This window comes from Schistosoma haematobium, chromosome 1 (assembly GCF_000699445.3).
Source record: "Schistosoma haematobium chromosome 1, whole genome shotgun sequence".
In the NCBI taxonomy this organism is placed as follows: Eukaryota; Metazoa; Platyhelminthes; class Trematoda; order Strigeidida; family Schistosomatidae; genus Schistosoma; species Schistosoma haematobium.
In genome coordinates this window covers 70,703,042-70,729,284 of record NC_067196.1, presented here as the reverse complement: position 1 = coordinate 70,729,284, position 26,243 = coordinate 70,703,042, and the positions used below count along the sequence as shown (strand labels likewise).

General features: G+C 32.1%; 1 protein-coding gene across 2 annotated transcripts in view; it reads right to left on the bottom strand.

The window, feature by feature from the left end:
* The window catches only part of MSI2_1 (RNA-binding protein Musashi 2), a 68,799-nt gene that overhangs the window by 24,109 nt on the left and 18,447 nt on the right, over positions 1-26,243 (bottom strand). Inside the window, exons 2-6 of one of the 2 annotated variants that reach the window (XM_051209572.1) lie at positions 24,447-24,487; positions 20,260-20,341; positions 19,694-19,778; positions 17,066-17,113; positions 8,894-8,971 (exon numbers count right to left, since the gene is read on the bottom strand). In XM_051209572.1, coding sequence (XP_051075030.1) covers positions 8,894-8,971; positions 17,066-17,113; positions 19,694-19,778; positions 20,260-20,341; positions 24,447-24,487 — 334 coding nt within the window. The remainder of the gene's footprint in view (positions 1-8,893; positions 8,972-17,065; positions 17,114-19,693; positions 19,779-20,259; positions 20,342-24,446; positions 24,488-26,243) is intronic. The other variant, XM_051209573.1, reaches the window with a different exon arrangement.

The window sequence follows — 26,243 nt, the reverse complement described above, 5'->3', positions numbered from 1 at the left end:
AGTATACTGTCAAGTTTATTATCTACTGACTATAAGGTGAACATTTTAAATATTTTATGCTTTTTTAATTTTTTCTGCTGGTAAACTACCTTAAAATTAAAAAAAATCCATAAGACATATATATAGTCACTTTACAAAATAAACATAATTTCATCCATAATCTCTTTTAATTATTGACAGTATAAAAGCAATATTTCATAACCTAAATAAAAAAGAACACAAGATCTATGGTTAAGTTGAACACATTGAACTATGTGGAGCCAAATCAAAATTGAATAGTCAAAGATTATTCATTACTATAATATAATAATTAACGAGTTCAAACTATCTCAATTATTTCTGAATGTAGAAATTAAAACAATAACAAAACGAAGTAAGGATAATATATATTTAAAATGAACCAGTAATATAGTTTCAGCAATTGAGATCATGATTCTATTGAAGCTAGACCACCATGGAAAACCTGGGGGCACTGGACGACCATTTCATCCTATTGTGGAACTCCTCAGCAGTGCGCATCCATGACCCCGCCTCGTGGGGTCTTAAATGAACTATAGTTAACATTATAGTTATACAATTGATAAACTCATTGATTATTACAATATTCTAGACATGTATAGAATGTCTAATTCTTGTCATCTATTTATTTCTAAGTTATTTAATATAAAATTTAGGAATGTAAATGATTTGCAAAAGCTTATGATTCATTGACATTTTATTAAAAACGGTGGCGCAACTTCGTGGATTGGTTGAAGTTAGACATTAACATCGTTGGATGCCGGCTCAGTGGCCTGCCTGATTAAGCGCCTGGAGCGAGACTGATAGGTCCTGGGTTCGAATTTCACGGGGGGTGGGATTGTGGATGAGCACTGTTGAGGAGTCCCATTCTAGGACAAAACGGCCGTCCAGTGCTTCCAGGTTTTCCATGGTGGTCTAGTTTCAATTGACTCATGATTTAAACTAGTGAAATTTATTAAAAACACCTCATTAAATAACATAATCAAATATACTATTATCTATTTTTGTATAGTATAGAATTAAATGTAACTGGTAACTAGATGCACTTATTATATCCAAGGTCAATATTACTAAGCATAGTGATATTTTTGTTGCTGTTGTTGTAATTAATCGACTAGATTTACACAACAAATATCTTTCAAAAATTCTAAAACATTTGAATGGAGAAAAAAAACTGGTTAGTTTCATAGTTATTTTATAAACTTAATGATTAATTTAATGTTGTCATAGTAGTTTTCAGTGCCAAATAATTACTATCTACAAAAATTTTTGAAAAAAACATAAGTCAAAAGTTTTATCGGTTCAAATGGACTATATTATACAAAGAAAAAACTTCACAATAAAAGATCAATAAAAATACAAGTATATAAAAGTAAACAAGAAGAATATAAACCATGAATAGTTTGAACACTGAGAAATACATATATTAGTATCAGAAGGTAGCCCAATGCTTCCAAGTTTTTCATGGTGGTCTAGCTTCAATTGACTCATGATTTCAACTATTGAAATTATTACAATCTCCACAAAACTCCCTTCAAATATATGTATCACTGAAATCGATCGCAATAAAGGTACACATATGTTAACTTTGATCATTTTGAGAATTTCATCACACAAAACTTTCAGATCATTTCACATGAATGGAATTGATAAAACTCAATCATTCTTCATAATAAACTTAATATCTTATCAACTTTCACATTTCACATAGTATAATAAATAAAGGGAAATCTTTAATTGAACTAGTACATATTCAGCTATTGTTTCCTCTATATCTTAATTAAAATCTATTTAATAACAAAAGTGTTTATTTCGATAATGTAATAAGAAGACGAAGATTATCAGAACTATGTGATCTGTTAGCACAATACGTTTCGAACAACTTGATCACATATATACTTGTTATGAACATTTATATATAAAAATAAAACAAAGAACAAAGTGCACGCTTCATCCAAAACACGAAGACGATAGTGTCACATTCCACTGTGTTTACTAATTTAAATATGTGCGTGGTCACACATACATAAGGAAGAGCAATCGTGATCTCAAAATTAGGGTGTGTGAATATGTACCAAAATGGTTGCAGAAACAAATAGAATCAAGTGACCAAATAAGAGTAGAGGATAAACATCCATCATCCTCTGTTGTTGAACCTATAATCGAAATAAGCCATAAGATTGATCTTAACTCGGCTTTTTGTGGTTTTGCATAAAAGTGTAAAAGGGCGTTTACTAAGGTCTATTGAAGCCTTAGCCATACAAAAATTCAAAACCCTTTTGTGTATACAAAAACAGTTTGTTCTCACCTTAAACCTACCCTGGTAATACTGACTTATTATCTAGAGTGATTCAAGTAAAACAATATCAAGTGAATTAGACTTCACCCCGTTGCACAAGCAAGTGGCTATCAGGACTCAGTAGCTAAATGGATAAGGCGATGGCGTTTGAAGCGAACGGTACTGAGTTCGAGTCCCAGAGTGAACATCAACTCAGATGCAGGTACATCCAGCTGACGAGTCCCAAACAGGACGAAACGCGCGTCCTGGATTCCACTGCTAGCCACTATCCATCTTTGCTTATAATGCTTGTAAATCAAGGCAATATCGAGGCATACGCACAGTATGCACATATGCCAATATGAGACTGATCAATTTCAGTCCTAAAACATCAATGGGAAGATTTAAGTAAAACAATATCAAGTGAACTAGAGTGATTAGGTTTCAAATTGTGTTCACATTATTATTATTACTCTTACTATTATCCTTGTCTCTCTTACCCCATTTCCAGTCTAGTTGACTTTTTATTTTTATATATAAATGTTCTTAACAAGTTTATAATGTATGATCAGATTGTTCGAAATGTATTGTGCTAACATAGTTCTGATAATCTTCGTCTTTTGATTACATTATCGAAATTTATCAAAGGGACTAATTGCTCTAAAAGTGTTTATATTTCATTATATAATTGGCAAAATAATCTCAGTATATTTCAATGTGGATTATTTCAAACAAAATTATTCAATATGTAGATAATTAATTGATTGAGGAATATTTTTCTATGGAAATAAAAGAAAATCGAAATTCTATCATAACAATAATGGAAAGAGAAGTTTTATATAGACATTAGAATTTCATTTTATTTATTATCTATGGAAGAAATAATGGTAAACACAAAAAGATCTCTCTGTTGTTTATTTCTCTCTCCCTCTCCCTTTCTCTCTCTCTCTCTGTTATAAGAATCAATAAAAGAAACCGATGTATATTGCTATAAACACTTTTGTGAAGTTGTACGATATTACTCAATTACTGGACAAATTATGAATTCTATACATAAGCGTTTACAATGTAAATTGTACCATTGTCTGATTAGTTAGTTGGTTATCTTAGAATTATTCCAACGACAAAAAAATAAATAATTAAATTCATATTGTGAATTCACAGCTGTTGAAATTAAAGTACTTTTGTAAAGAACATAGTTGGTCTGTAAAATATGGCTGAACATCTGTAGATATATATACATATCTATAAATATATTCAACATTTAGCAATATTTGTTTATAATTACAAATAAAATTTATGTTAGAGCAAAAAACGTATTTTACTACGTAGTGATGTAGATACAGACTACTTTGTTGGCATCCACGTGACTAACGTAACCAATGGTTGGAGGCACTGGGTGACATGGCTCAAAATCGATCACACTAGTGTAGGTGTATACACTATTTATCTTCCCTTAAACTGTGATATTAAAATTGCTTTATACCTTTGTTTCTATGATCTAATTCTCTCTTCCTGTATAATACCCTTACACAATCTTTCTTATATATATTACTACCATTGAATTAACTACGTCTATGAATTCGATGTTCTTCTTGTTGTGCTAATGAGGTGTGACCACTTGTAGCGATGTATATAGGTACCTGCTCCTACATTCTAGCTGACTGACTGACATACTGATGATAAAATGAAACAATCCCTAGCGCACAATGCAAAATCGATCCATTTAACTGTAGAATAATAAATTCATAAACAAATCTGTAGCAAGGATTGTTTAATTTGAATCCGTTTTCGAAGGATTCAGAGTAAAACAGTGTTGAAGAGTCAAACTTTCAGGTTAAAAAAGTAATTTAGTAAGGTGATGGATCTGCGATGAAACATATGTTAATCAATCCTTTTCACTAACTTGATATTTGACTGAATAAAGAAATGGAACTGACATATGATATCCATGACAGTTGGTACATTCCGTGCAGAACATTATAGTGAAACTTCTGTATCCTTTAAGATCCCAAGTCACGTTGTACTTAAATGAAATAAATTAAAAATTGGTTCTAACTGAACAATTGTATTGGCTCTATTTATTTTGCATGCTGAATAACTAATTATTTATTCATTTGTTTTTTACTAATTTACATGCTAGCCTCAATGTTTACCCGATTCTAATAGTATTCTACTCTTCTGTTGCTATACACTAAGGGTCTTGAACTGGCAAACTTTATTAAACTGTTTTGAATGGGTATCTGTTTCAATCAGTTTTTGGTTATCACTAGACCACTTCTAAAAATTCTAAAAATTTTATGTCCCTGTTGAAGTAATAAAATACTAGCCAGTGCAACAGTACATAGCTTATCCAATGAGTCATTGAAACCACAAAAGTACTCCAACCGACGTGAAATGAATAAAGTTGTCAGTCATCTATTAACGGCCGCACATTTTGTATAGTTGAACAGATAAAATGTAGCATTTTCACTTACTTAACTAGTGAAAGCTAAATCCCTAATAATTCTGTTAGTAAATTTACTATAATCCAGCTCTTCATTCCGCATCAATACATTTCACTTGATTCCCTACTTCCGTTTTTCTCTAGACCATTGAGTTAAAATTTGCGCAAATTCTATAGAGAAATAATCAGTGTTTGTCTGACCGAAAGGCGTACTATTATTTTATATAGTATTTAAATTAAAATTAATAATTCAGTCACAACTTTTGGGACATGGCTGCTGTTATCCAAAAGCAATGTAATAAGAATTTCAAACATTTAAAGGTTTAGTAAAGTCGGATTAGGACATACAGTGTAATTGGGGACTCTAGTTTCGCCCTATTCTGGATTCATTAGTCAGATAGAATTACTTATTCCGAGATTCGACCCTGGTACTTATCACTTCATACGCAAGCAAGTTATGCAATCAGCTACTGTATACAGATAATAAATAAATTGGCTGACAAATATGAAGTTATTTATAGATGCCTGTACCTTGATGAATATAATTATTAAGAAATATAATTTACCAAAGGTTTATGACGACTGTGTAATAATGGTTACAGTACTTATTATCATCCGGTAAGTGAATAATCAAAGTAATAATAAATAGTTCGCGGAGTGCATATGAATACAAAGATTAACAGTCTACGAAAGACAGATAAAAGATGTAGACCGACCAAATACTTCAACTTTTGCTAGAGCATTTACATCAAATCATTTGGCGTCTTTAAAATCTCCATCCTCTTATAATCAGATGCCTTCAGGACTAATAGCCTACGTGCATAACACTTTTAGTTTAGTTCTAAAAAGCGATGAACCTTTTCGTTTGAAGGTTTACTTATTTCATATAGATTCCTTAACTAGGGACGATTATTACTTTGAAGGACTATGACACTGTTAACAAAAGTTACATGAAACTTGTTAGATGTAGGACTTAGACTGTCCTGTTATTGATAAAGGACTAATTATCAGAATGGGTTTTGTGGAGATTTTAGTAAATTTCACAGGTTGAAATCATGAGTCAGTTGAAGCTAGGTCTGTTGTGAGTTATCAGCTCACTGAAGACAATGGTGTTCGGTGGCGCAACTTCGCGGATTGGTTGAAGTTAGACATTAACACTGTTGGATGCCGGCTCAGTGGTCTAATGGTTAAGTGCTCGCGCGCGACGCCAGTAAGTCCTACTCACTGCCTTCTCGTGGCGGGGGTGTTGTTTACGAAATTGAGAGGACAAAAAGCGAATGTCCGGCGCTTTAACCGGATTCCAAACCAATGGTGAACATGAGCTCCAGTATCCTACGGGAACAAATGGCGTATGAACCAATTGTTGGTCACCGGCTTCCATGGGACTGCATCTCCTCACGATGCTCCACTGCCTTGTGGATCAGACCTTTAGGTCGAAGGCTCGGGGTGTGGCCCCTTAAGAAAACCACCTGCTTCGGTTTGGGTACCCGGGCAGTATTACAGCCCTCACACATATTGAATAAGATCTGTGTGGCGCGTATGTATTTGGTGCCTCATTGTACCAATATCTATGTGTTAAAATGAAATGAAGGTCCTGGGTTCGAGTCCCGCGGGGGGCGGGATGGTGGATGCGCACCGCTGAGGAGCCCCACACTAGGACGAAACGGCCGTCCAGTGCTTCCAGGTTTTCAATGGTGGTCTAGCTTCAACTGACTCATGATTTCAACCTGTGAAAGGACTAATCATTAAGTTAAACCTCATTGACACTACCTTACTTGACCTTGTTCGGAATTTATTAATCTATTAAAACTTTTGAAGTTCTATACAAAGCAATACTGAACACGTGTCCTCATTGGGAGTTTGAGATTTCTCTGAATATTTCAAAATCGGTAATTTTCTGCTTTACGATAAGATAAAAGCTTATTTAGTTCAAAATTCTCTTTATTGACTTACTCGAATGAGTCACTCTTATAAGACGAAGCGTTTGAACAATATGATGTATAAGAGATGTTGGTATAAGTTTAAAGAATTACGAAAAGCACTTATACAATGGAAATCTCATGGACTCAGAATCATCAAAGCATTCTTTGAAACAAAGAAGCAGTGGATTGCAATAGATGTTATCTGGTGTTATACACGCACCAGTGGTAGCAACGACGACGATAAAGATTAGTTTAATGAGGGGCTGCAATCTGTCGTAGAGATTTGCCCAGGAAACGACCTGACCATCATGATGGAAGACCTGAACCCCATCGTCGGAATGGACAACACCGAATATGAAGATATCACGGGACGACATGGACTGACTAGAAGAAAGGAATGTGAATGGTGAAAGATTTTCAAATTTATGTACATTCAGCAAATCGGTTATAGGCTGAACAGTATTCTCACATAAACGCATACACAAAGCTACATGGGTCTCAGAGGACCAAACCACGGAGAACCAGATAGATCATATTTGCATCAATAAAAAAATCACAAGGTCAGTGGAAGACGTGAGAACCATGAGAGGAGCTGACATAACTTTAGATCACTACCTAGTTGTTGTCAAGATGAAACTGATGATAAAGAACCACTGAAAAACTGTAGAAGCAGCACCACAAAGGTTAAATGCAGACTTCGAGATCCTGATAAATTCAACGACTTCAAGGTAACTCTCAGCAACAAAATCCTAGCCTCATAAAATCTACTCACGTAAATGGAAGCTACTGGAACGACGTGCTCGGCCGCAAGCACCATCATCATAAGAAATGGGTCTCAGTCTAAACCCTGGAGAGGGTTCAGGAAAGAAAAGAACGAGAAGGCAGCAAATAACAACAGTCGAACAGGAGCAGAGAAAGCCAAGACACATGCCAAATACACAAAAGCAAACAAGAGAGTGAAAAGAAGTATTAGAGAAGATAAGCAGAAATATGTGGAATAACTAGCAATGAAGAGAAGGAACTACGAGACAAATACATGATACAACGAAGAAACTAGCTGGAAATTACAACAAGCCAGAGCGAAGAAACTGACAGGGAAATATATTAAACCAGAGAGACCAGTCAAGAACAAAGAAGACAAACTAATCCTCGAGATTCAAGAACAAACAACAGGTCGGAAGAAAACTTTGAAGGACTCTTGAATAGACCAGCTTCACTGAACCCATCAGACATCGAAGCAACTCACACAGACTTTCCTACAGATGTCACTCCACGAACGATCGAAGACATCAGAATGGCCATCAGAAGGATCGAGAGTAGTAGAGCGGAAGAGTGCGACGGAACCAGACGAAGGACTTAATAGACGCTCAACTTCGAGATCGACAAGCCGGATTCCGTAAGGATCAGTCGTGCACAGACCACGCATAATTGTTGAGCAATCATTTGGATGGAAATCGTCACTATATGTCGACTATGAGATAGAGTTTGACAGTGTGGATAGAATGGCCTTATGGAACATTCTTCGAAACTATGGTGTACTTGAGAAGACCGTCAACATCATCCGTAATTCATGTGACGGACTATATTGCAAATTCGTGCATGGAGGACAGCTGACAGACGCATTTTAAGTGAAGGCCGGTGTCAGATAAGGTTGTTTACTCTTATCACTTCGCTTCTGGTGGTTGACTGGATTATGAGGACCACAACTCAGGATAAGCGTAGTGAACGAACACTCAGGTGGGGGACAAACAATTTATTATATAATACAAAATTACAAAATATCTTCATAAAATATGAAAACCATACATTAAATGCTTCATTTGCAAATCTTCCACCAACTGTCTTTTACATTCTGTCTGATCCTTCCAGTTCCAGTTCCTTTCTATCTCGCTTTCTGTTTACTTGAATCCTATCTACTTAGCCTTCTGCTGTCAGCCTCTCAACTTTTGGTTACATACTACTTACGTTGACAGAGATAAGTAGCATACACGACATAAGCACAGAATACAGTGAACAGCTTGGGAGGAATCGAAAGGTTTGAACTTCGCAGATAACCCAGCTCTTCTAACCCATTCACACCAACAAATGCAGGTCAGAACAAACAGTGTAGCAGCAGTATCTGTATCAGTTGATCTCAATAAACATAAGGGAAAAAGTAAGATCCTCAAATACAACACAGAAAACACCAACCCAATCACACTTGATGGAGAGGTGGAATCTTTCACGTACCTGAACAGCATCGTCGGGGAACAAGGAGGATCCAATGCAGGCGCAAAAGTAAGGATTGACAAAGGGAGGGTCGCATTCCTACAATTGAAGAACACAAGGAACTCAAAACAACTGTCTGTCAACCAATATCAAAGTCAGAATGTTCAATACGAACGTCAAGACAGTTCTACTATATGGAGCTGAAACGTAAAGAACTACTACAACCAATTAGGTACAAGCATTTTTTAAACATTTGTCTACGCAAGATACTGAATGTCCGTTTGTTAAATACTATCAGCAAACAAACTAGCTTTAAGCTGATGAGAAAATTAGGAAAAGACGTTGGAAGTGGATAGGACATACATTACGGAAATCAACAAACTGCATCACAAGGCAAGCTCTAACTTGAAACCATGAAGGAAAAACGAAAAGAGGAAGGCCGAAGAAGCAGATATGAAAAGAATGAATAGCACTTAGGAATAACTGGAATGAAGAAGACAGGACAGGTTCGGTTGGAAAATCCTAGTTGGCCGCCTATTCTACCACGAAGAGTAACAGACTTAGTAGAATAATTTTGACCATGATATAAATTAAAGAGATACTTAAGTATAGGCTTAAGTTAAAACAATATTCACTACATATAACAAGAAAGAAATGATACCAAGAGAAAACAAAAGGGAATGAAAACTTAATAAAATTGAACTGTTTAATACGCAATATTAACCTGAGTAACAAAACTAACAGAATCTATTCTATTACCAGTTGTTTTTGTTTAAATACCCATATCTATCATAGTGAGCGTTGAGAGAGATACATCAATAAAGACATAATGAAAAAAATTCACTAAGAATATTAGAAATCAAAATAATATGCCCAAAGATGTATTAGTAAATTATCTGTCTGAAGTTTGTGCTGATGCTATCGTTCAGAAGAACGACGAAAGCTCCACAACCAAACCATCCAGCTCAGAAAACAAAACTCCATCAATAGCAAATTATCATTTATTTCAGGATTTCTTTTCGTCTTTGCTTTTTTTGTCTTTATTATCTCTGAATTCACTTTCAAATCACTACAATTCATCAAAGTTCACTTTACATAACTTTCAGTTTATGAGTGAAGAATCACCACGTTATTATATTTCTCTAAGTGATTTTGATTAAATGGAATAACTAAGTTCAAAATAAATACACGTTTCCTTTTTTTCTTTTCTTTTTTTTACATACAAATCATGAATTTCAAAGTTTCATGATAACAATATGTCTTTATTCACGTCTTTTTGTTTACTTAAATTGGAATATATTCAATCAGTTTCTAAGCATAATATCTAGTAAACACATCTCTTCCAATAAATCCTTCTAATTAAAAATTTTAGTGGAAATAGTTACTTTGTCAACATACATAATTATAAACTAGCTGTGGGAGGAGCATATATTGAAAATAGAATACTGGGTAATATATATATATACCACGACGTGCAATGCTATCCGGTATTGGAGATGGTTGGAAGAAAGTTAGGGGCGGCCAAACCAGAACGTGGCATCAGTGCTTGAAGACACTAACTTCTAGTCTGAGCCATGTTGGTAGATGCAGACTACTTGGTTGGGGCCCATGTGGCTATCGTAACCAATGGTTGGAGACTCTTGGTGACATGGCTCAGAATCGATCACAATGGCGTCGGTGTATACACTCCCTGTCTTCCCTTAAACTAAGAGATTAAAATCACTTCATATCTTTCTTTCTACGAACCAATTCTTTCTTCTTGTACTATATCTCTATATGCAATCTTTCTCTTATATATTACCACCTTTGACCTAACCACTGCTATGAATCAGGTGTTCATCTTGTTGTGCTGATGCGGTATGGCAACCTGGACCGATGCACATATGTGCCTGGTCCTACGTTGTAGCTGACTGACTGACTGACATATATATATATATATATATATATATATGTTGTACACAACTGACAAGATTTATCGTTTAAATTACTAGAAATAGTTTAATTGTTAATCTATTTGTAAATGTCACAGTACTGTTATAATGAAGTGTAACTATATATTTAATGAAGAATGTTTTTTAAAGTATTATAAATATTTCGGCAGAATAACTTATATAATACTAAAACTTTACTTAAGGTATAAATAAATTTTTTTAAAAAAAAGTAACGAACTACTGATTGTATCATTACGTAATTATATGTTCCGGTTACTATCAACTACGTATGAATAATGTAAAATGCTTAAAACTCTTTGAATGCTAAATATAATTGTAATCGGATAAATGACGTTAATATGTCAATATTAGCAAATGTTGATATGAATAGTGTGAAATATAGTTTGTTTATTTTTTTGTTTTAGTTTCTCAATGAATGTCAAGTGATATTATGAAATCAGTAAATAAAATCAATAAGGGTAATCATATACATTAGGAATAATATTCGATTATAAATTACGTAATTCAAGAAAAAGTTCTGATATAAGAAATTCGTAAACAAAAAATGGGATTAGTGGCAAATTCATAGTTCAAGTGTTCAGGAATAAACATTATTAAATTTTACATAGTGAAATTATGAAAACAAATAGATACGTGACATTACTTTATAATTCGGATAATTGTTAGTCAAAAACCTGTTTCTTTTAGTTGATACCTCTAGAACTTCTGATGTCTGAAAGATATAGAGCCTAGTGGCTTCTTACAGATCATTGTACATGATTAATTAATGTTTAACTTATAGTCTATTTTATACAGATCACCTAAGATTCAATTGTTTAGAGTTTAAACAACTAACTTCCACATCCATACTGTTAAGCATTTAAGAGAATGAAACTATGGACCACTAGGAGCATCGTTAAACAAAGGTAGATGATTCGATCAATTATAGCTCAAAACAACTGAGTAAAACAACTTCCACTTCTTTATTTCTATTTCAACCACTCAAATATTTTACATTAAGTTTTCAATTGTGAAAGTTGTGTTCCTCAGTGAATATTACTCGTTTGTCTATTCTTTTCTAAATAACATTCAAAGAATTTCCTTTTTTTATTTTAAATACAATATAGTCATTCTTTTTCGAATGAATTACATCTTAAAACACTAACAAATGGCGCCATTTCATTCATTGACAATATTTATTTATTTTTATATTCTACCATTATCTGTTTTTTCTGTCCATCATAAACTGGGATTTCTTTAGTCACATTATCTTATATTTTGTTATTAAAAACAAAACAAAACAACATCTCACATATAGCTAGACAAAACATTGACATTGTTTTTTTTTATAAATAAAAAAAATTTGTTACTTTTACGACAATCACCAATTTAACCAATGAATGAAATGATTGAACTTATCATAAAACTTTAGATAAAAGCAGAAATGTCAATCGAAATGAAAAGAAAAAAAAATGCAACAAAACGAAACAAAGAAAAAAAAAACACAACAAACGTTTCACCATTATAAAGTGTGAGTTAATAACTAATTTATTACATATTGTTTATCTAGGGTCACCAAGTTACCATAGTAATTAATAGTTTATTCAATTGATATGTCAAAATTAATTATCATAAGAAAACAAAATATTGACGAGAGAATGACTTTTTGATTCGTGCTAAATTAACTTAAACAAATAATAAAGATGATTTGAATCATCAAAATATTTGATGAGTTTTTGTTGTTGTTGCTGCTGTTGGTGGTGGTGGTGTTCAGATTTATAAAATAGATTCAAACTACTTATTCATTGTTATTCTTTACTTCTTTTTTCTAAATGAAAGATGATTGGATGTTTGTTTCAATTGAGCATAAATACAACATGTAAATATTTGACTGATAGATGGGGTTATGTAATTTGAATAAATTTAAAGAGTATCATCCTGTATACATTGTAATTGTCTAAATTTGAAATTATGAAATGACAATAGATGACCAATATAAACTTGAGAAGATATGAAGATTAGTTAAAAACTAATATTATTCCGATTGTAATCAGATTATATTATTATTACTACGTTAATGTTCATTGTAACTATCCAGATAGGTTGCGTTCTAGTCCTTTTATGAGATAGTTTATATATATAAAAGAATATTAGAGGAAGAACAATGAATTATGTTAGGTTAAGCGTTCGCGCGCAAAACTGATAAGTTCTGGGTTCAAATCTCGAGGGGTGAGGTCGTGGATACGCACTGTTGAGGAGTTCCATACTAAGATGAAACGGTCATCCAGTGTTTTCAGGTTTTCCATGGTGTTCCAGCTTCAAATGACTTATGAATTCAACTACAAAATCTCCACAAAGCCCCTTCTGATAATTATGTTTCTGTCAGCATCTCCACCTTCATACATTTTCAGTGTTGGATTATTAAGTTAGGATGAATCAAATATCTCATGATCTCTGGTGTTGGCTGATTCTCTAGTTGGCATTAGTTCACAGTAAGACTTTAAATTGAAGCCTATCGAATTAACACTAAAACATTACTTTCTAAATACAATATAGGTCAAGTTTAGGGTTTTGAAGGCGAGTATCATATACTGATATTTGTGAACGATTCGTGTAACGCATTTTGGTCTCGGTTTAGAAACTTAGTGTTTATCTGAAGTTTAGTGTGACCATTCAAAATCAAGTAGTTAGTATAAGGTTTGAATACGTAACCTTGAGATTCGTAGTTGAGTGTTTCGGTTATTAAACCTCTATTGTCTATACAGTTACTTAATTTATTGTTTTTGCTATCAGGTGCACTACGGCATACAGTGTAACTATATAATTCCTTTTCTGAAAATTTAATTAAATTATCTTTTTGAACTCTTTTTTCAATAACATTTCAACTTACCCACGGTAATTCATTTACTTTATGGTAGTTTGTGCATAATGTAAAATACATTATAACGTAAAATTAGGTTATCCACAGGTGAATTTCACAACATATTTATTAGAACTAAGTGAATGTTATAGTTAGATAGCATTTACATAATAGTCAATAATTAGTATAAGTAACGAATTAGTGATCGGTAAAATATGTCAGTATGAAACAAACATGTATTTACGTGAATTTGTTGGGAAATAACTAGTTTAGTAAATTAAGTACCTTCGAAACAATAAGTAGGAACAATTATCATCAAATATAAATGTGATAATTTACAAATTCAACTATAGAATTAGATTTTGAAGGTTAACATTTTGAACACCATTTATATTGTAATGTTGAGTGATTCTTTACGTAAAACCTGTTCTATTCCCAATACGTTCCATATGGTCTGATTAAAACTATACGAAAATAAAGTCAGGATTTCACATAACGATCTATTGCCCCAACTATTAAAGATCTTGTCAGTTAACTTTCTAAGGATTGGTCTCTTGTTTGTTTGTTAACAAAGAATACCCAGATGATTTAGTTCGGTTTGGTGAGTGCTGGAAAGATGCAGAGCTTTCTGATCCCTTTGAGGAACAAAGCAAACATTTTTGAGGTACGTTTCCCCTTACAGAAATACTGGACTGAGTCAACTATTAAAATAATGGTAAGGAGTAAAGTAGTTAATCGCATCAACCACATCACTTGTCTTGGAAGTCCTGATGAGTTCGTGTTTGACGAAATCTCTGTACAGATTTACAACATTTACTTGGTTTTTTCCAGCTAAAGTTATTTACAGGAAATGTCGCGAATGTCATTCTTGTGTTTGTATAAAAATAATATCAGACTCAAAACAACAATTCATTTCCAATGTTAAAATTATATTCATTGAATCAATGCTACAATTACCATTGGATCGGAAAATGATTCTATTACCAAAAGCAGTTACACAAATAACTTGGTACCAACTAATGTCGTGCGTAAATCTTAGTGGTAAGTAAATCCTATTGATCGAATTGCTGTGTGACCGCTCAGTACTTTATTGTTGGCGTTTGAAGTGAATGGTCATGCCTGTAAATTACTGCACAGTATTTAATAATTTTCTGAAGCAGTAACTAATCCTGGTAATAGGATGTCATGGAATTTTGGCTGACAAATATTTAAGTTAAACTCGTAATGAGAACGAAGAAATTCACTGGACTGTAGTTAAATCAATTCACTTAACACTAAAATTATGTTCTATATAGAATAGTTAAGTGTAGCGAAAAATTTCCTAAAACTAAAAACCTCCTTGTTGTTGTAATGTTCATTGTTAGAATTTAATAACTGGTGGAAATCATATTTTTAACTTGTGATAAGAAAAAAACTGTTTTTCATTACATGAAACTAAAGGTATTCGTATATTGGAAAAAAGTATTGTTCAAATAAAGATTTACTTCTTTCTATATTAAGTGAGAAATGAACAAGTAAAAGTTAGGCAATTTATGAGGTACATAGCTTTACCATAAATTAGTTCATTAATGCTGATGAATATTGAACAAACAGTCAAGACTTTCAATTGCTATCAATAAAGAACATGTGGTTAGACTTTTCACGATATAATTTGACTTAAACAGATAATTAACAGTATATGGTTGTAGAGATTGTTAAGTTTCTATTAAGATCATGAATCAATCAATATTAGGAAATCATTGAAAACTTGAAAACACTGGACGGCCGTTTCGTCTTAGTGTAGGACTGGTCAGCAATTCGCATCCACGATCCCACGCGCGGGATTCAAGCCCAAGAAGACGGCCACGCAATATTATGGATTGATTGAAGTTAAACATTAACATTGTTGTACATTAGCTCAGTGGTCCATAGGTTAGATGTTTGTGTGCAAGACCAAACGTATTGGGTTCGAATTCTGCGTGAGAGATCGTGGATGCCCACTGCTAGGGAGTCCTATACTAGAACAAAACAGTCGTCCGATGCTTCTAGGTTTTCAATAGTTGTCTAACACTGATCCATCCATGATCTCAATTAGATAGATAACCTGTATCATTTATTTTTCAGTGCAAATATATGTACAAGTATTTAAGAATATAAGATAGACAGAACTCCTATACAATTTACATATGATTTATTCATAGGTTAATTTAGTACTTCAGAATAATTTCAAGACTCAGATGAAATCTGATAAGAATAAATAACATTAAGTGAATGACCATTACTGTTTTGCATTTTGTTTTTTTTAACAATAATTATCTAGTTTAAGTTTTACTAATCATAAAAACAGAGTTAATTTTTTCCCATTTATATTGTTCTAATATTAAAAGTAAAGAAAAAACAAAACAGCACTTCGTTTATAGTTTACCTTTTGACAAATAAATGATGATTTAGTACACATAAATTATCTATCACTTAAAGGACATACAAATTAAATAAATTAACAGATACACAATTATATTTGAATAATGATAATAAGGTAATAATTTGGTTGTCTACTATCACGAATATGTATCGTATTAAGCTTATTCTATATTTTTCCAGTAAAAATAAACAAGAAACAATCATTGAATATTATAATGATAAGTTTTTATTTATTGTCAAATATAAAATCATATGCATATGAAAGTAAGTATAAGCTAATGAAAAAACCAGTAATAAATAATATACAAATATCAGTATAGTGGTTGTGGAGATTATTAATTTTTTGATTGGGATCATGAACCGATTGATGTTAGACCACCATTGAAAACCTGGGAACACTGGATGGCCGTTTCGTCCTATTGCGGGACTCCTCAGCAGTGCGTGTTCACGGTCCCACTCGCGGGATTCGAACCCAGGGCTTTCAGTCTCATGCGCGAACGCTTAACCTACTGGACCACTGAGCCAGCCGGCATCCAATGGTGTTAGTGTTTAACATCAAACAATCCGCGAAATCTCGCAACTATTTTTCATTGTGCTGATGTAAATACCTGTCTCTACCCGAAACGGATTAGCTCCACTGGTGACGGCTTCTCACTAGAACTCCGAGAACACCCTCACAAAACTAGTCACTAGTGATCACATTATGATTATAAGTATAGGATTGTGGAAACCATTAACTTTTTGTTTGAGATCATGAGCAGTTCACGCGCGAGACTGATTGGTCCTGGGTTCGAATCCCACGAGCGGGATTGTGGGTGTGCACTTCCAAGGAGTCCCACAATAGGACGAAACAGCCGTCCAGTGCTCCCAGGCTTCCAATGGTAGTCTAACATCAATCAGTTCATTATCTCAATCAAAAAATGTATAAATACTCGAAAAGCAAGCAGATTAAAACTAAAATTATACCAATAATTAATATTTAAGATAGAAATTTTAACTCACTTTTGTATTTTGACCAGATTTACGAGGAACAGCAAGTTTTGGATCAATCTAAAATTTCAGATAATAATTCAAAAATATTTAAATGAATGAAAATAAATCACGATTGTATACCATTTTACGTAATGTATATATTACAATCCTTCAAGAGTTTATAGGCTGGCTAAATATCTCACCGGTAATATTATTAACCACAATACTAAGAGAATCCATCTTAAGTGATATAAAGAGTATTAGTTAATTTAGGACAGAAGATACTATTCTCACGAAACCCGAATAGTAATAAATCTTAGTTCATATTCCTTTGAACCATATAAACTCTACACTTTATTTATCAACATAGTCTTTTTTAATGAGACCTGTTTATTCATCACTTGATTAATATATATATATATTTTTTCACATTCCAGAATTTCACGATAAATATATTACAACAGTATTTAGCAGCATCATGAAGTAATGAAACTTCGTCAGTTGAGATGGCTGGGACACGTGTTACGTATGCCCAACGACCGACTGCCCCGACGTGCAATGCTTTATGGTGTAGGAGTAGGTTGGAAGAAAGCTAGGGGCGGCCAGACCAAAGCATGACACAAATCCATGAAGTCACTAACAAGTGGACTGAGTCATGTTGGTAGGTGTAGACTACCTGGTTGGGATCCATGAGACGATAGCAACCGATGGTTAGAGACCTTGAATGACATGGTTCAAAATCGTTTGCAATGGCACAGGTGCGTACACTCTTTGTGTTCTCCCAAATTCTAATCTTCTGAATTCTTCATGTCCCTTAGTTTCCTTCTAAATTTATTTCACTATATTATACTCATTGAATAACATCTTCAAACACGAATGTTTCCGATTACTGCTTATAGTTTTACTACCTCTACCAATACGGTATTTGAATCGACAACTGCATCTCTGTGCTAATGTGGTGTGGCAACTCGAACTGATGTACGTACGAGGTTCTACGTTGTTACTGACTAACTGACTGAGTATTATGTTGACTAAAATAATTAATCAAAGTAATTAGAATAAAAGAATTTAAAAGAAAAATATAATGCACAAGGAAGTAATCTCTTATATAATCAATATTTATGTATGAATACCTAAATACAAAATCTTATCCTTACGTCTAAATCATAACAAGAAAAAAAAGTGTAACTTAACTAAAATCTACTCTGTTTGTTTATATTATTCACATATTTTGTCAATATATATATGAATATAAATCTGTAATACATCTTAATATGACAGAAATGTAATACCATTTTACAGTTATCCATAGAGTATAGACTTTATTTATTTAAAATTATAAACAAATTACGTTTTTTTTTACCTTAGCAACAAACAGAAATTAATCAAAAATAAATGTAAAAAAATACAATTAAATAGTTTAGTAATAAAAATATTTTTCATAGTTTATGGTTTGGATAGTTTATTATATTAGAAAATTTATGATATACATAGTGCATTGAATAATAATTCTTCTTAATTAACTATGTTTAAAAGGAGAATAAACCATTAGTCAGATATTATATTTATTGAAGAGAAACTTTAAAAGACAAGGAGAAAATCTGAATTATGCAAGTTAATTAGGTGCTTGGATCAATTCAATAGTATTTGATATTTGCTTACATTTTCTATAAACAATTAATTAATTGTTTCAAGATCCCTATCATATTGAAAGACTAGTATTTGAACTTCATGGTGCATTTGAGTAATAACTCTTTCACGACAATAATAGGAACAATAGTTTCAATTTCATTTTAAATCAATTGTTCACCTATATATTCCACAGTCTCTATGAGTAGGAGGTTTGTGAATAACAATGTTACATCCAATCACATCATCTTTAATCCCAACGTATTCAAATACTACTCAGTTAATTAATTTATGTATAAAGTTTATTCAGAAACATTTTTCAACATAGACACTTATAAAATGTGGTTATAACAATAATAAAGTAGTATATTAGGATTTCTGGAAATGCAGTAGAAAGTTTACTACAAATTTATGACATAATTGACTCATAAGACACATATCTAACCTAAAGATAGTATAAATTAGAAAGAGAATCATGTGAAAGGCTTTCAAATCAAAAAGCATTAAATAACTGGTTACAAATGTTCCAAGATTACTAATACTTACAATTTCAATATCAGGAATCTCGTCAATGGTAATTGTTTATCTATTGAACCATGGAGAATATTATTTATCAAACAAGAGCACCTGACTTAATTCAGTTTGTCAAACAAACATCATTAAACACGTCATGCAAATATTTATGATCATATTTACAGTGATTAGAGTATGTAGTTCACAACAAGATATCGTGAGCAAGTTAACGTAAGTTAACGTAGATCTATTTATTTCAGTCAGTTATGATCAAAATAATACTCAATTACCTAGGGTTTGATGAAAATGATGTCTACTGTACATAAATTTTATGCTAATTTAAGATGGATGGAAACTGGTATACTCTGCTGCAATATTTACATCTGGTCTTCAAGTGACTGAAACCGTTTACAAATCCATTGTCTTAAGAATGAACAACATAAAACGTTATAATAATTTATCTCACTCAAATTATTATAATGACAAAAAAATCTGATCAGAAACGTTAAAGAATACCTTTTTATAGTCCAAAATATGTGGAGCTGTTTCAAGGACTTTTTCCACACATACTGGATCAGAAAATGTAATAAATCCAAAACCTCTATAAGAAAAGAAATGAAGATCAAATAAATAAATTAGTGAATCACTATTCATAGTTTTACTTAAAAAGGTTATTTTTATGATTAATCAATAGAATTCATGTTTCCTCTTTTGAAAATTTGTTTCTATTTCATTCTGTGTTACGAAAACTGTTACTTAAAATTAGTTTGAAAAAAAGTTATGTTTTATATAGCTCAAATTTACCTAAATAGGGAAATGGTTGAAAAGTCATATTTCAAAGTTTGTTGGTTTTCAATGGCTATCTAACTGAGATCGACTTGTGATCGTAATAAAATATAATGCTATAACAGATTTTGAGATATGGTTACTGTATATTCATTCCTGATCATTTTCACTGATCTATTTGGGAACCTGAAGACTGCAAAGATACACTATTAGTAATATAATCATAAATGCATGATAAGTATAGGGATAAATATTCAAATAAGCAAGATATAAATATATTTTACACTGTATTTTACCTTGATCTTTTTGTAAGAGGATCACGCATAATCATATATTCCCTAAGCTCACCATATTTTTGAAAATAGTCCCGTAAACCCTCTACAAAGTAAAATAATTAAAAAAAATGTGTATTGTTGATTAAAAGTATACTTAGTGTTCAAATGTATCATTAAAGATTCTACCAAAGAATTACGTTATTAAGTGTCATGAGATATTTGAAATAATGAATATTTAAATAAAATCATGTTTAAGAATATCAATGCATTTACGGTCACTGAGTTAAAAAGTCTAGCTGTAAGGCTTTCATAGTTATCATTATAAATGACATCATCAAAGCCTACTTCAAATAAATTAATGCTGAAGATGTTGTACAGAATGACAATTAAAATTTCTCAGTTAAGTTTTTCAATTAAGTAAGCCCAACACCAGCAAAAGTCTTTAGTAAAATTAAGATAAATTTTACTACCCACTTTTGATTTCTTGTATGTTTTCTTTTTAATTGTATAATTAGAAGTAATATATTCATATATAGTATAGAATGTCCAATAAATCTTTGAATGTCTTTGAATAAACAAATTATCTTCATCAACAACAACGAAATCACCATGATAGTGATAATGATGAACTTTTGACATTTAACAGACAGTTTTAGAGTTACCAAACAAAATAAATAAGATGAAAGATTATTAGACAGATATAGTTTTATTTTCCAATATTAGTCATCTTACTAAGCAGTAAATGATGGGAAAATTGTTGATTATTGTTTTATTATCGGAGGGGGTTTTGTGGAGATTTTAGTAATTTCAATAGTTGAAATCACGAGTCAATTGAAGCTAGACCACCGTGGAAAACTTCAAAGCACTGGACGGCCATTTCGTCCTATTGTGGAACTCCCCAGCAGTGCCCATCCACGATCCCGCTTCGCGGGATTCGAACCCAGAACCAACCAGTCTCGCGCGCGAGCGTCTAACCACTAGACCACTGAGCGAGCCGGCATCCAATAGTGTTAACGTCTAACTTCAACTAATCCATGAAATTGAGTGACACATACACCATTGTCATCAGTCAGTTATTATCTCACAACAGACCTGGTTGAACTCTACTGGTCATGGCTTCTCATTAGAACCTCAGGAAGTGCCTCTTGAAGTCACTAGTAAGCAGAGAAGTAAATATGGAATTTTGAAAAATTCAACTGTAAAACATTTTTAATGGTAAGTTATAGTTCATAAATAGTTGTTAAAAGTAATTAAATGATCACTCGAATTCATTAAGGATCAAAATAAGTTTTTTTATTAAGAAATAATTTCGAATGTTAAAATACTACTCAACATTACAAATTAGCATGGATTACTTCCAAGTGATTAAAAAAGACGTGCTTTTTGGATTTTTATAGATATTCCTGATATGTAACTTAATATTTCCTCGTGGACATCTGTAGAACCGGTTACCAAGTGTTTCTTTTAAACGTCTGTCAAGATGTATACGATCCCAAGCAGAAATTTAAATAATTGACGATTTTAATCATTTTAACTTCAGTGTTAGAGGGGAGCATAAAATCTTTTTAAAGTTGACAGATACATAATAAGTTTGTATTTTAATTATTCCGCTGTAAAACGTTCAGAGATTATACACCAGCTCAGCATCGTAAAATAGAACTGTGTCATTTTTTTGGTTCAGATCGACCATCAGAAAAGGGTAGAATCTCTAATCTCTGAGTGAAAAAGCTAATTTCATGACCATACCTTTAATGAAGCTTAGGAGTGGACATTTATGGTGCAAATTACAATCTCATGAATACATGTTTATATCAATTTCAACTACTAAATAATTTCCATATCCTTATATGTTCCCGTTAAGAGAAGCAAAATCCTGAGTATGAACAATATTTTGCACCTCACGACACTATAAACAAGATAATAAAGTCAATAATAACAACCAAGTAACTGCTACTAAACTACAATAATAGTGATTAAAAATATCAAAGCAAGAAAACAAAAATGAAGATTATTATTACTAAAGTTGATGGGTTCGATCCTTAGTCATGTTGTGGTTGTTTATTACTGAAGTGTCCTATACTAGAGTGAAACAGGTGTCTAATGCATCCTGATTTTTAGCGTTAGCTTAACTAAAACCAGTCAATGATGTAAACTACGAATATTTAACAATCACCATAAAAATCCTAAAATATTGTTATTATTATAAAAGTCAATCAATATTACTCATTCCAACTTGTTCGTCTTTATCATAGCTAATCAGATTTTACAGTAATTTGGTACTTTCTGCAATAATACTAATGATCATAATAGTTCATTGTATGTATCTTATTATTTATTGGTAAATCTCCTAATATTCATTTCTTCATAGAAAGTGATCGATCGGCTATCAAAATCACATAAGATATTATTACTAATATTATTATTAAGTGGTGATTGCTTATTAAGTGCTTATTATGACATTTGTACAAACGTTTCATAAAACCATGTTCAATATTCTTTACTTACAGAAAAGAAAATTCATAAAACATATTAACCATATAAAAGTAAGAATAATCGTGACTGAGTATCCCTGAAAGTCAAAATGGTTATCGCGTAAAACAATTATTTTTTTTAGTTTTTCTTAGAGAAATAATACTTTGTCAGGTAACTGCAAATAGATAACTACAATTTCAGTTACTGCGGTGGGATTTAGCATAAGTAAAAGACTAAAACTCTTTATTCTACCAGTTTTCATAAAACCAATAGAAAAATAATGTAGAAGTTTGCTATTTGAAACTCTTCTTTCAATCAGTTGATTAATCAATACAAATGTAGATCCTTGGACGAATTTGTATCGGTTCAAGCTGTTCTATCTTACATTTGTAAGGCAACAAATAAAACAAATAGGATGAAAAGTAAAGAGGATCACTTAGATTCAGCGGCAATCGAAGTGAACTCTTAAAATGTATGGCTCAAATGAAACAAATAGAATAGATGAATTATGAATGACATTTAACTCAAGATTTGAACGAAGATAAAGAATGAATGAAGCTGAACCAATGAGATCGAAATTGCACTAAGTAACCTAAAACAGTTCAAGATTAATCTACACAATAGATTATGCTGATGGATTACCATTATCAATGTGATGTTTTTACATGTATGTTAAGTAAAAGTATATTTTCAAAATGTACAGCTATAATTATTTTATTTATGAACTTATAAAAGCATTTTATTCTTGTTCATATTTGCGAGATATTCGTTCTCTTAACTCTGAGGATGAATCAGTGTAATTCTTCTATAGGGGATGAATAATTCCCAGATCAACATTTATCACTTTTCAGTTGTTATTGTAGTGAACATGAACACTAGTGGGGACAATCGAATGTAATTAACACAAAATTACAGGACTTGTTAATAAAATCTAACAATCACAAAGTAAATGCCTAATTTGCAAAATGTCCACCAATTGTCTCAAAATGACTCAGACCTGATTGTTCTCGTATTTTCATAGAAATTACATTCTGTTTCGATTCTTTACTGTTTGATCCTCTTGTCTCTCTGCTGCCAGACCTTCTATTCAGGGATAACATCGTATACTACTTATGTCAATATAAGTAGCACACACCGCATTATGAATTCATACAGAAAAGTGGTCTTATATTCACATATTGAGTGATGGATTAAAAATTGTCATTAATTTGAAATCTAGAGATTAAAATTGTTTTTTCCAAGCTATATATTTGCTTCCAGTTATTACGATTATTGGATCCTTCATGTCAGAATTGACTTAAATTCATCAGAATACTGATTTCATTACCAATATTTTGGCTACATCCTACCCTTTTTTGCAGCCTATGTAAGATTCACATCTAAGGTTTAAAGAAAACTACAGTGTAGACCCATATATTTAAAAACAGATTACTTTGCAACAAACGTATGTAGGTTTTTTTTATTTACCTTGGTTTGTTACGACATTATGCTGATGAGAATATGAACATACATAGGAAAGAATATAAGATATGAAAAGCAAGGAAGCATTGGTTGTCGATAGGATTCCTTTAACAATGACAATAACGGTAAAAAAAAGTGAAAACCACGACAAAATTTTGGTTTAACAAATAAAGGGAAAATGGAGAAGAGGAGAACTAGATAATTTTACATCACAAATAAATACAAACACATACATAATAGATATCCGGTATTAGTTGTAGGAAGACTCAACTTACCAGATGTTGTAGTAGGACTGAGGCCACCGATAAACATTTTCCTAAAATATGAGAAAAATAAAAGAAGAAAACTGTAAACGGATGAACAATCCAGTGACGATCAGCATATGAAGGAAAACCAAAAGAAACGTATAATTGCTGCATAACAGAAATAAAAATCAAACTTAATATAACAATAATTACTAATATTATTATTGTAAGTAAAGAATGTGTAGTAAAAAAGAGAATCGAGGACAATTCAAATGAAGAAGAGAGTATAATACACGTATGTGTTTATATTTATTTGTTTATTTATCAAGGTTTCTGCGAGCACACCTACACATTGACGAATTTTTACAGAGTGAAGCATTCACGTGAACCTATTGCGCACCAGGAAGAGAGGAAGAAAAAAGGAAAGCAATGAATCTACTAGTTTTTCTGAATTTTCAACACTCCTATATATATATATATATATATATATATATATATATATCAAGCTGTGATTGATACTTAATAAATAAGCAAACACATAAATGACTCTTCAAATTAGAATATACAAATAACATCATCAACAGTAGGGGCAGCATTGGCAAAACTATAATTCAACTAGATTTTATACTAAGAAGAAATATAATTCTACCTAATATTTCGGCAAAGGTAAAGCAACAAATTAAAAAGTAAACAACAATTGAGACAGTATATATGTAAACATATATTTCGACTAATATCAATATACTGAAAAGGGATGACTAATTAAACTGGACAGAATGTGTGGTTATTATAAAACGAAAAAGAATAATAATAATTGAGAAATAAGTGTTATCCTGTGCTTACGTGTAATATTTTTCATGATCAATATGATAATAATTCAATTAGTTGATGAATTCAATAGATAAAACTGTTTCTATATTGTTTTCTTTGTACTATCTAAACTTGTATTAATTGAATTCAGTTATTTATTTACTGTGAAGAAGTGGCTTATATTAAGTCACGAAATGTCAGAAATACAAGTATTCTACTCATTGGAATGTAGCAACTATATAATTATATATATAATAAACTGTTATACTGTTTATATTTGTTTCATGTTAATCAAAAGATAGTTTTGATAAAACCACAATCATATAAGAATCTTATTTTAGAAAAGAAATAAAGTTATACGATGGATTTGTAAATGTTTTTTGTTTATTCATTGAATTAATGTCCTAACTAAGAGCTTACATAACTCATTATTCTTTTTAATAGTGTATACTATTTTAATGTTTTATTTATTATTTATTTAACACACAGATATTGGTACAAGGAGGCAACAAATACATATGCACCACACAAATCTCATTCGATATGTGTGAGGGCTGTGATACCGCTCGGGTGCCCAAACTGAAACAGGTGGTTTTCTTAGGAGGCCACTACCCAAACCTTCGACCTGAAGGTCTGATCCACAAGGCAGTGGAGCATCGTGAGGAGATGCAGTCCCATGGTATCCGGTGACCAACAATTGGTTCATACACCATTTGTTCCTGTAGGATACTGGAGCTCATGTTCACCATTGGTTTGGAATCCGGTTAAAGCGCTGGACATTCACTTTTCGTCCTCTCAATTTCGTAAACAACACCCCCGTCACGAGAAGGCAGTGAGTAGGACTTGCCTAGTAGAGGCTATATACGCGTGGCACTACAGTCCATATAAGTCGATTAGGCTAGTAATATTGTTAAACATGTAGAAATCTGAATATCATATAAAACCTAATATTGGTAAATATGAGCTTCATTCTCAATACAAATTTAGTTCAAATAGCTAAAGGCATACGTGAAAAAC